This window comes from Trichosurus vulpecula, chromosome 1 (genome assembly GCF_011100635.1).
Source record: "Trichosurus vulpecula isolate mTriVul1 chromosome 1, mTriVul1.pri, whole genome shotgun sequence".
Lineage (NCBI taxonomy): Eukaryota > Metazoa > Chordata > Mammalia > Diprotodontia > Phalangeridae > Trichosurus > Trichosurus vulpecula.
This window is the reverse complement of record NC_050573.1, coordinates 529,161,870-529,174,492: the sequence shown is the minus strand read 5'-3', so window position 1 is coordinate 529,174,492 and position 12,623 is coordinate 529,161,870. Positions and strand designations below refer to the sequence as shown.

Sequence of the window (12,623 nt, the reverse complement as noted above, 5' to 3'; positions counted from 1 at the left end):
GTAGCAACAGGAACATTCTATCATTTATGCAGAATAAGCCAATATTTACCCAGGATGACTGAGTTATCATTCATTCAGTCAATAAGCATTTGTAAAGTACCTACTCTGTGCCAGGTCCTCAGGCCCTGGGTATACAAATATATAAATGAAACAGTTCCTGCCCTCAAAAAACTTACATTCAATGGGGAAAGACATGTATACATAAAAAAAAAAGTATATGCAAGATAAATAACAAGGTAATTAGCAGGGGGTGGAGACATTTACAGGTGGGGATATCAGGAAAGGCCTCTTGTAAGAAAGAGGTGACATTTGAGCTAGGCTTTTTGGGAAATTTGGTGATGCAGTGCTGGGCCTGGAGTCAGGAAGATCTGAGTTCAAATCCAGCCTCAGAGACTTACTAGTCATTTAACCCTGTTTACCTCAGTTTCCTCATCTGTAAAATGAGCTGGAGAAGGAAATGGCAAACCACTCTAGTATGTTTGGCAAGAAAACCCCAAATGGCATCTCAAAGAGTCAGATATGACTGAAACATCTAAACAATAAAAAAAATTGCAGGAAGCTAGGAATTCTAAGAGGTAGAAATGATGGGGGGAGTATATTCCAAGCGTAGGGGAAATGCCATGCAAAGGCAGAGATACCTGTTATAATGTCATATATGAAGAACAGCGAGTGGTCCAGTTGGGATGTACCAAAGAATGTGTTGAAAAGGAGTGGTTTATAACAGGTCTGGAAACCAGACTGTGAAGGGCTTTAAATACCAAACAGAGGAATTTATATTCATTTGATTCTTGAGGTAAAAGGAAGCCCCCATAGTTTATTTAAGGGTAAGCTGCTATCTCTAGGTCTGCAATAGGATACTCAAACTAGCAATGTTCTGATTGCTTGGATAACATCTGCCAATGAACGTAGGATGAACTCTAAAATATAACACAAGTACAGGCCAGTAGTATAATGGTAAATGTTTAACAACTGGTTCTCTAGAAAAAAATCTACATGCATGGGACACTTTTAAGTTTAATCTATATTATTATCATTTTCCCCCTTCACTTTCTTAAGTCTAGACAATCAACATGGGGGTGGAGCCAAGATGGGAGAGAAAAGGCAGGGACTTGACTGAGCTCTCCCAAATTCTCCTCCAAACAACTTTAAATAATGAATTCTAGAGCAGCAGAACCCACAAAAGAACGGAGTGAAACAATTTTCTAGGCTAAGATAACTTAGAAGGTCAGCAGGAAAAGTCTGTTGCACCAAGGTAAGAATGGAGCTCAGTCCAGCACAGGCTGCACTAGTGCAAGCCATGCCCCAGCAAACCAGCAGCAGGCCTTGGGAGTAACTGAATCAATAGCTGCAACAGCTCCCAGAGCTCTTAGTCCACAGATAGGAAGGGGAGTTGGACAACTGATCAAAAGGAGATTATGGGGTGCCTTTGCTTGCAATGGGTCTAGGACTCTGTTGCATTGCCCACACTCAGATCTGGGCTGAAGTCCTGGGTCATAGTCCCAGGGCAAGGAGGAGCACTAGCACACCATCGCTTGCAACCACATGGGAACAGGGACCCTGGTCACAGTTCCATGGCAGAAAAGAGTACTTGTGGTCATTCACAAACCAGAGCACATGTCAGGAGAACATTCACCACATCTCTCCTAGATCATACCACTTTGGAAGAACTGAAAACTTACAGACTCCTAGAACTAGCTCTGAAAGTGGCTGGACAAAAAAACCTGAAGCTTAGGAAAATATCTGCTCCACCCCAGAAACAGAGCCCAACATTAACATAAACTTAAATATCAAGAAATGGGCTGGAAAAATGAACAAACCAAAAAAAAAAATGAATCTGACAATACAAAGTCACTATGGTGATAGGGAAGATGAAAACACAAACTCAGAAGAAGACAACAAAGTCAGAGCTGCTGCTATGTGCAAAGACTCAAAGACAAATGTGAATTGGTCTCAAGATCAAAAAGAATTCCTGGAAGAATTAAAAAAAGATTTTAAAAACCAAATAAGAAAGGTAGAGGAAAAATTGAGAACAGAAATGAGAATGATAGACAATCAACAAAACAGGTCAAGCCCAGATTTGTAAGCATTTGCTAATTTTTTCCAAGGTGTAAATGATCACAATGAAAATTTAACATTTCGCTTACAAATACAAGCTTGCTCTAAGATCATATCCCTAAACAGTCCACTTCCATATCTAGAGTTCTTCCATTTCTCATATGTTGCAGATAATAGAGGAGAACAGGCTGATCTGATCATGCTGGCCATCTGTCCAAGACTCCGTGCACCAGTTGCTCAGTGGGTACTCAGTAAATCTTTATTGACAGAATGAATGAATAGCCCTTCTTAAGTATATTCAGAAAATCCTCAGAACTTTCTTATTTGATGCTCCCAATTTCTGTGGGGCTGGCTCTTCCAGATTATAGGGGAAATGATATGCCCCCATTCAGAGAACATATCCAAATAGACCACCTGAATATGCCTATAAAGTACACACCTTACATCTTTATAGCACTTTATACTTTTCAAAGTGTTCTTACACATCTATTATCTCATTTGATTTTGTCTCATATGCCCAATTAGGCTGACTCTGCTATAATATACGGAGGCTTTTTTATGCATCAAAAAGCTATATTTCAAAATTAGCTAGTGAAAAATGTGTCCATATAATTTGAAAGGAAAAAAGGGAGAAGATCCATTAGGCGTTCAGAGCACTTAGCTCCTTCAGCAGCCATATGGCATTCTGCACTTGTACATCTTCAAAATTCTTACCTATTATCTCTTTCCACCCCCATCCTTTATCTCTCCCCCACAAAAAAAAATGTCAGAAAGTTTGCACTTCCAGAGTGCTCAAAAAAAAAAAAAAACCACAACACTTTTCCTCTGACCACATGGGAAGGAACGCTTTCGAATGGTCAGAAAACAGCCCTGGGTATGAAAAGTCCTGCCCAACCTCTATATGCCTCAGTTTCTCCATCAGTGAAATAAACAGGCATAACTGCTCAATTCCCAGAGGCACCACAGAGATTAATGAGTTACTTTTTGAAAAGCAGCTGAGAACCCTTAGACAGAACATATATGTGAGAAAGTGTACAGTATCATTATTATTCAAACTCACTATTTTAGAAATTGAACTAACTACACTCAATTCCCTTTATAATATGCCTGGTTTTTCCCTCCCTTGACTCTCAATGAATTACACAGACTTTACTCAAAGGCAGAAACTGAAATACTAATGTCAATAAAATGCAGTTTTACTTCAAACTAACATTTATTCACTGAAGTAACAATTTATAAAACCCCTAATAATACCCACACTGTGCTTTTGTTTGCCCTTAGATCAAAAAATGGGACATCCATTTTGCCATTGGATGGCACCTCTGAGGCCTCTGTGATTTCTGGCACAGCCTGTTATTGCCATTCAAAGCTGGTACCATAACTCACTTCAACAGAGGGTGTGCCAGAGAGGAAGCTCCCCCAGGCAACCATGCTCATATAGAGAACTAAAGGGCCAGTGGGGAAGCCAGGCCATAAGGGTTTGTTGGGGAGTGAGGTGCAGGATGATTCAACAATTGTTAGTCTTCAAAAGCTGCTCATAGCTAAATCTAGCTCATGGGAAATGACCTCCTCCCTCCACCTCCCACTAACCCACCTCTCCCCCCTCCTTCTACTTGTTGGGGAAAAAAAGCAGAAGAAAGAGCTAGGAAATAAATGTCAATTCTCTCCCTTTTCTGAACATCATAGACTAGGGTGGTTCCAGTGAAGACTTCCAAAGGCACAGCCCTGCAGAAGCTACGACTCACTGACATAGATACCCACTTTTGGCACCACTGGGTTACAAGAAAAAGATTCACTAGGACGAGTAGGAGAATGGACGTGGATCAACATGGCATAGTTGTAGATGAGACCTGAAGTCAGGAAGAAAACCCATCTTACACATTTACTGGCAGTGGACTCTGGGACAAATCATGAAATCTCTCAGTTTCTCCATCTGTACAATAAGGATCGTAATATCTGTAGCACTTACCTCACAGGGTTGTTGTGAGGCTTAAATAAGCTTCTAGTGCCTTTACTCTCAAAATTTCCAATTACTTTGTGTTCATATATTATAATACACACACACACACACACACACACACACACACACACACGCAAACACACACACACAAACATACACACACACAAACACACACACACACACACACACACACACACACACTCCCTCACATTCACAGAAAAGACTTTAAATCTTTCCATTCAATCACATTGACCTCTTCTTGAGACAGTGTAGTGGACACTGGCCCTGAAGTCACAGGTTAAGTTGGCTTCAGGGCAACATCAGGAAGACCTGCATTCAAATTGGACCTCAGACACTTTACTAGCTGGGTGACCCTGGCCAAGTCACTTAAGTTTAATTTCCTTGACAATAAAATGGAAATAATGGTGTTTAGTGCAGTGCTTGACACATAGTAGGTGCTTTGACAAATGCTTGTTTCCTTTAAATACACCCATAGCCAGGTTATGCGCATGTTATCTCTCCTCATAAAATGTAAGCACGGGAAGGCAGAGGCTGTCTTTGTAGCCTGGCCTAGCACATAGTAGGCTCTTAATTCTGGCTGAATTAAGAAATATGTACAGGGTTTGCCAAAGCTCATAGTCCATTTATATGTCAGCTATAGGTATGATTACATTACCTTGTCAAATTGCTACTGTTCCTTCCAGGCTACTGAAGTGTATAGAGGTTATACACAGGCGTAAAAGTGAGATAGGGCTGGGTGGAAAAAGTTTTGTGAAGTCAACAAGCATTTATTAAGTATCTTCTACAGGTTAGGCACTCTAATAAGTGCTGGGACTATAAAGAAGGCTTTACAAAACTTAACAAAAACAGCCTCCGCTTTCAAGGACTTCATAGTCTAGGGCAGACAACATGTAAACAACTATAATTATTATCATAATCACTGCTATTGCTGTTCAGTTATGTCCGACTCTTTGTCACCCCATTCGGGGGGTTTCTTGCCAAAGATACTGGGGTAGTTGGTCATTTCCTTCTCCAGTTCATTTTACAGATGAAGAAACTGAGGCAAACAAGGTTAAGTGATTCGCCCAGGGTCATACTGCTAGTAAGTATCTGAGGCAAGATTTGAACCCAGGAAGATGAGACCTTCTGACTCCAGGCCTGGCCCTCTCTCCACTGCACCACTAGCTGCCCATCCTTGGTATGGAAATTCCACAGAGAACCGAACACCTTCTTTAGGGAGGATATCATACATGAGACTCCAAGAAACCATTTTTTTCCTCTTACTGACACCCTCCAAATAAATGCCCAGATATAAGTAATTCACTTACCAAACTGAGAACATAGGAGGGCCTGGGTAACCTTTCCCAGGGAAACTATAGTATAATAGACTGGTAGTAGGTTCATTCTTTGTCAGTGAGGGGCAAGAGTAATCGGGGATAGAAGAAGGTGGAGAAGGGGAGAGAGGGAGGAAGGGAGGGGGAGAGGAATGACTGAGGAAGCTGAAACAGAAAAGCTTTTATTACTCATTGGATCTGTGCCACAGACACCAATTACATATATTTGACAGTGCCATTATAATCCCTGAGCCCTTGAACAAATCATAACCCAAAAGGCTACCCTCCCGAAAATGTTCACCCCATTAAAACCACTGACCCAGAAAGGAGGAGTACCTCAAGGGCGTAGGCAGAATCTTTGAGGAGAATGTTAGGGGAGGGTTTGTTGGCAGCTATACCTGTGTCTGGAATGTGTGCACCTGTGAGATGCCTAGAATCCAGAGAGAAACTTGGCTTAATTTTTCTTTTTCTTGAAATAGGATTAGTAGGAGGGAAGGGTTTTTAAGGTAGCACTGTGGTGGATCTCTCCTTTAAATTTCTGCATGCCCCTAGTTTAAAATTCACCCAAATATTTCTCTTTATAGATCTGATGGCACAGCCAGGTGAGGGGAAGGTACCTTTCACAGGAAACATCCAGGAACAAGGGAAAGGTCCCTACACTTAAGTAGATGGACTTGATTGGTTGACTCTCCCTTGATCAAGTTTTTAGAATAGAGGGCAGGTTTAGATTTGTAAGAGAAAAAGATATATCTTGTTTCCTGTGTTGAAGTGGTTACCCCAGGGATGTCGTGACTCATCAGACCAAGACAGTCACCTCTATTGCGAGAGACAATTGGCTTAAACCTATAGTACATGTGTAAGGAGAAAGGAACATTGAAAGGTGTTTTAAAAGCTGGCCCCGTTGGCCCTTGGATTTGAGGAGACTTGGCATTTGATGGTTCTTTTCATTATAATCATCTAAAAACCCTGATTTGATTTAGCCTTTGATGTACGACAAGGGATTATCTATACTTCTGAGGCCTCTTTGGTTTCCATGGGCCTTTCTTTCTCCCTCTCTCCCTCCAATCCCCAAATTTCCTCTGAGTATCCCCTTAAGCAGATCTTTCTGAAAAGGGTGGTAGGCAGCCTGATGAAACACAGATTTACAAAAATGAAACTGGTGTAAGCTTCAGATAGCCTGAAATACCCTCCACATTCCTCTCCACCTATCCAAATCCTACCTACCTTTCAAGTCCAAACTCAAGTCCTGTGAATGCCAAGAATCCTTCTTCTACTATTCCAGCCTCTAATGATGTCTCCCAATTCTGCACTAAAGCATTTAATTAATTAGCGTATCACAAGTTCACTGAATTTAGAATTGGAGCAATCTTTGGAGATCATCTAATCCAACCTCCTCGCTTTATAAGAGAGTTAATTGAGGGCCAGAGAGACTACCCGTATGACCTTGAGCGGATCATTTAATAAGCAGCAGAACGCTTGATCTAACCCCCCTTTTAAGATCATAGGATAATAGCTCTAGAGCTGAAGCTGGAAGGGCCTTCAGATACCAATTAGCCCAACATGGCAGTCCCCCATTTTACAGATGAGGAAACTGAAATACACAGAGGTTACATGGCTAGTAAGTACAAAGGGAACCCAAGTCCCTTGACTTAAGAGCCAGTGTACCACACTGTTCTCTGATTCTAGACCTAAGTAGAATGGGGCAATGGAAAGAAAAGTAAACTTTGAAGGCAGAGAACCCAGTTCAAATCCTAGCTCTGCATTATACTATCTTTATGACCTTGACCAAGTCACAACCTATTTGCACCTCAGTTTTCTCATTTACAAAATGAGGGGATTAGATGAGAAGACCTCTAAGGGCCATTCCAGATTTAAATCAATGATACTATAAACCAATGTTCGTTCCACTACACCACACATATCCTGCTCCCATGTGGCAGATGTTGTCGTCTAAGCATTAGTATTAGTTGGGGGCAGAGACCATCATGACTCATCCCTCTTACATCCACCATAGTTCCAAGTACAGGGCAAGGCAGACAGTCAAAGCTCCAAAATGCTTTATTGATTCAAATAAGTATCACCCCTGGGAAAAACCGGACTAAGTATTTAAAAGACTGTGCAGATTATGAATCAGGAAATTCTCTCCATCTCCTAAAATCAAATGTTTCTTATTTAGCTACAAATGATGGCAAGAACCTAGAATCGTATAGAGACTCAGAGTTGGGAGGCAGTGCAACAAATAGCAGAGGAGGAATCTGTTCTTGACAAGTGGCCATCATCCAGTCTCCATTTAAAGACCACTGTGACAGGGAACTCATTTCGCCAGAGGCGGGCCATTCCACTTTTGGTTAGTTCTAATTGTCAAGACATTTTTCCTTAGGTCAAGTCAAAATCTCCCTCACTGCAATTTCCATCAGTGGCTCCTTGTTCTGTCTTCTGGGACCAAGCAGGACAATCTAATCCCTCTTCCATATGATGGGCCTTCAAATACTTAAAGACAGCTATCATGTTCTTCCTGAGTCTTGCCTTCTTTATACTAAATGTCTCCAGTTCCTTTAATTTATCCTTGTATGTTGTGGTTTCCAGACACTTCACTGGTCTGGTCACTGTCCTCCCGGGATATACTGGCAAATGTTTAACAACTAGATCTTCAAAAAAAAGATTGCATCTGACAGATGATTAATTTTCATTATTAACATTTTCTCCATCACTTTCTTCTGCCTAGCAATCAACAAAACAATACATCAAGCCTTGATTTGTAGCATCCAGATCTGAGCTCAGTGCTCTGGATGTGGCCTGACCAGGAGAACAAGGATTTCTGTTCATGCAGATTTGAGTCCAAGACCCTATTGTTGCTGCATATTGAGTTTGCAGTGCACTAAAACCCTCACATATTTTCCATACGAACTGTGGTCTAGTCATACCTTCCCTGCTTGGGTGACACCAAAACAAAAACAAAAACAAAACCAACTTAGGCGTAGAACTTCTTTTATCCCAATGCTTGCGGCATACCTACTCCTTCTCCACTGCGTGATGTCTCCAATACTATCCCTGTCACTTCTTAGACCAAAACATAGCATCATTGGATTAGAGCTAGAATTTGGAAGTCATTAAGTCTAACACTGGGACAGCTAGGTGGCACCGTGGCTAGAGTACCAGGCCTGGTGTCAGGAAGATGGAGTTCAAATCTAGCCTCAGACACTAGCTGTGTGACCCTGGACAAGTCACTTAAACATGTTTGCCTCAGTTTCCTCATCTGTGAAATGACCAAGAGAAGGAAATTGCAAGCCAAGAAAACCCCAAACGGGGTCATGAAGAGTTGGGCACAACTGAGACAACTCAACAAGTCCAGTCCCCCTGTTTCACAGATGAGGAGACAGAGGCCTAGAGAGGATAAATGATCTGCCCAGCCTCTCACAGCTAGAGTTTGAGGCAGGTTTTGAACTTGGAACTTATTTACTCCAACTCTCGCACTTTCTCTATTAAACCACCTAACTCCCTCTAGCAAGCCTTCTCCTATATGGATTGTTTTCCTGTCATACTGTGCCAGGAGTCGGGAAGACCCGAGTTCAAATCAGGCCTCAGACACCTACTTACATTTGCGTGACGCAGGGCAAATCGCTTAACCTTTTTTTTTTGCCTCAGTTTCTTCAACTGCAAAATGGGGATAACAATTGCACATATCTCCTAGAGTTGTGAGAATAGAATAAGATAATCTTGTAAAACAAATTACAAACATTAAAGCATTGCATAAATGATAGCTATTATTAGAATGTACGTAGGCTCCTAGAGGGCAGAAACTGTCTTAATTTTTGTTTTTGTATCCCCAGCGATTGGCAAAAAGCCTGACACATACGAAGTTGTTAATAGATGCTTTTCATTCATTCATTCCATCTGGCCTCTTGTTCTCATCTGTTAAGACATTGCCTATCTATCGTGCTCCTAGGTTGATATCACTGACAAATCTGAGGATGAGGGTGCTTTACTTTCATCCTGATCTGCCAAACCCCTCCCAATTTTCAACCAAGGTTTTACAAGACTGTTATGATAGACTTTCGTTTGCCAGTTTATCCCCTGATTTCGAGGTTTGCGCTATCGTTTCCTCACACCTTTTTTGAGGGTAAGTAGAGCTGGAGATTGGGGTAAAGGAAGTAGAGGATTCTAGTTAAACTCCCAATAACTTAATTAGTACATAGCCCGAGGGAGTTTGGTCCCAGGCCTCTGCACTAGGTGAAAGTGCCAAGCCGACTCGCTTCTTTTGGGTGGGTTAATCCATATCCACCTTCAGTACAGGGGCAAATGTCAGCAGAAAAAAAAAAAAAACAGCATTAAAGATGCTATGTGATACTAAATCGTTGCCCGAGTCCTCGTCCTGGAAGGCTCTGGGAGGCGGAAGGACCCGCACTCTGAAGGAGCACAGCCGCTCCCACAGCTCTCAAGTTCAGCTTTGAAGCATCGCCCCCAGCCCCAAGTCTGGCTTCCCACAAGCCCTCAGTCTTTTCCAACGGTAGGGACAGGGGCGGGGGCTGTAACTAATCTCTACCCTCCCCCACAGAAGGTCAGCGGCCGGCTGCCGTCAAGTCCAGGACTTTCTCAGTTTCTCCAAGTTTTGGATCGCCCCGCACCTCCCTGGTCTGAGTCCTCAAAAGTTTCAGGCTTCCGGGATGTCTGAGGACTTTGCTTCCCTCGCGGGCAGGTGCACGGAGGACGTTCCTCGCCCGGCAGTTTCTACACCCCACACTTCACCCCTCGGTCCCCTTCAGTGTAACTTGACCCTCTCTTCTTACAGAAGGGGAGGAAGAAGAGAATGGGGAAGAGACAGAGAGGATGACAGAGACAGAGGACACAGAGACAGAGACCGAAGTAAAGAGACAAACTCAGAAATAACTTCCTAGATACTGGGGGCTCAGAGGAAGGATTGTGGGGCGCGACCCAGACATTCCACCCTCCGAGACGCTGCCTGGGGCAACTACGGCCAAGCCCCGGCGCCCCCAATCCGGTCTCGGGGTTTCCTACCTCGAGCACTCATGCTTTGCGCTTCGCAGGAGGTCCAGGTCTCGGTCAGTGGCGCTCCTCCTACATGCCCCAGCACTGGCTGGCTCCTTCAGGCCCAGACCTCCTCGAAGAGCCCCCCGCCCCTCCTATCGGAGGACGGGCGGGCTGGGGCGCCTCTTCAAACCCAGTGGTGATGGGAGAGGCTGGCGTGGGGTGGTGGGGCTTCTGGGACTGAGCGCTGCGCCCAGGGCTCCAGGGAGAGCAGATGGGAGCGGGGGGGGGGGGGGGGCCGTTGGAGAAGGAAAGAGAGGTAGGGGGCTTATGCGAAGGCCCTGAGGAATGAGCTTGGAGCAAAGAGGGGGAAAAAGGATTAAAAAAGAAGAAAGTGTGTCATAGGCTGGGAGGGGCGGGGGAGGGAAATGCAAAACCCAGACAGGAAATGAGACGAAAAAAATGCAAAAGGTTAGAAAAAAAAAGATTAAGAAAGGGGAGAAAAAGTTGTTAACATCTGAAGGAGAATTTGTCGAGGGACTTAGAACGAACCAGAATTACCCTGGCGAAAGAGGGAAATGAGACGCAAGGAGAGAAAAAGCTAGAGCAAAGACGAGAATGGGGGATGGGGGTGGTGAAAGGTGGGGAGGGAGGAGGAGAAGGACATGGCTGCTTGGGGCTCCCCTGGAAGCTTTAGGCTGTCTATGTCTTGGTTTAAGAAAGCTGGGCTGACCTACTGTCTTCAGCAGGCCTGCGAATGCACATGGATTTGAGTTGTGCACAGCCCCAAAGGAATAGCACACTTCTGTCCTCTTCCTTCGGAAGCAGAGCTTGGTAGCCCCAAAGTATGGGCCATCGTTTCCTGCAGGAGCTTAAGTCGTTTCTGAAGAAGTTCCTCATACGCTTTACAGCCAAAATCATTTGAGAAATTAAAACATAAGACTTTCCCAAAGAAAGATGAGAAACAAATAGGGCTACATTTTTGAACATCCAATATCTTCCTCTTTCTTCCTTTTCTCCATCAGCCTCTTTAGATATGACCTGCAATCACCTTCAGCATTTTTTTTTTTTGCCTTCAGCACTTTTAATTCTGACAGAATTGGTCTGTATCCTCTGACCTCCTAACCATTGCCCAAGGCATTCTCTCTGTTGGAGCTACACTATCTCCCCCTTTTCTGCCTTTCTGCCTCTCCTTCTCCTCTCCAAAGGAAGGTAAATTTTGATGGCCAAAAGCTCCCCAGTTAACTTGGGATTTACTGGCTAGATTTCTTCCTTCATTTCTTCCCTCCTTCCTTCTTTCCCTCCTCCTTCCTTACTCCCTTCCTTTCTGTCTTTCTTCTTTCTCTTTTCTCAACCATTTCACTCTTAAGTTCATAGATTGTACCACAATAGGTCTCTGCACAAGCTCCACTTAATGGCTATGTTTTGGGCCCTCCTGGCTCAGACTGAATGTCAATGGTAACTGTTTGTCTTTTGACTTAGCAATCCTGAGGATCTTTCCCTCCCAGTTTGATTTTTTTTCTTCTGATTAAAGGGGTTATCCCTTGACTGGCCTTACCTCACTCAAAGTGAGAACCTGAAAAGACCTTAGGTCAAAAGGGCCAGGGTCTCCCTTTGCATCCTGAGCCATCTCCAGTCATCCTGATGAGTATCTGGCCACTGGACCCAGATGGCTCTGGAGGAGAAAGTGAGGCTGGTGACCTTGCACAGCCCTCCCTCACTCAAACTGCAAGTCATGTCATCATTTTTCCTGATGTCATGGTCCTCTTTGAAAACAAAGGACAAACACAAGCCTTTGTTGAGAGCCATCTCCCATACCTGGAATACATTCCCTTCTCACCTCCACCTCAAAGAATCCTTCTCTTTCTTCAAGATTCAGCTCAAGCACCACATTCTGCATGAAGCCTTTCCTGAACACCCCCTCCCCAAACTATTAGCTCCCTCCTTCTAAAACTACCTTTCATTAACTAGTTTGTATTTATTTTTGTTTTTTATCTTTGAAGATATTGTCTAAATACTTGAATACTTGCTGTCTACTCCATTAAAATGTTAGCTCCTTGAGAGAAGGGATTGTTTCATTCCTTGCATTTATATCTATCCATTTATCATCTATCTGCTTTTCTGTCAGTCAATATGTCTATTCATCCATCTATCTGTCCTTACACTTATCAATCTATCTACCTAATTCCCCAGCACCTAGCACAGTAGTTGGCACTTAGTAGTTGCTTAATAAATTCTTGTTGGTTGGTTGATGGCAAAAACATGTTGGTTGCATAAAATTCTTGTGT

The 12,623-nt window shown here is 43.3% G+C and overlaps 1 protein-coding gene across 2 annotated transcripts in view; it reads right to left on the bottom strand.

Moving 5' to 3' along the window:
• Positions 1-10,572, bottom strand: part of CARD11 (caspase recruitment domain family member 11) — a 134,432-nt gene extending 123,860 nt beyond the window's left edge. For both annotated transcript variants that reach the window (XM_036742281.1, XM_036742279.1), the window contains exon 1: positions 10,366-10,572. Coding sequence is in view for 1 of the 2 variants with exons in the window: in XM_036742279.1 (XP_036598174.1) it covers positions 10,366-10,378 (13 nt within the window). In the remaining variant the exon portion in view is untranslated. The remainder of the gene's footprint in view (positions 1-10,365) is intronic.
• Positions 10,573-12,623: the final 2,051 nt, after the last annotated feature.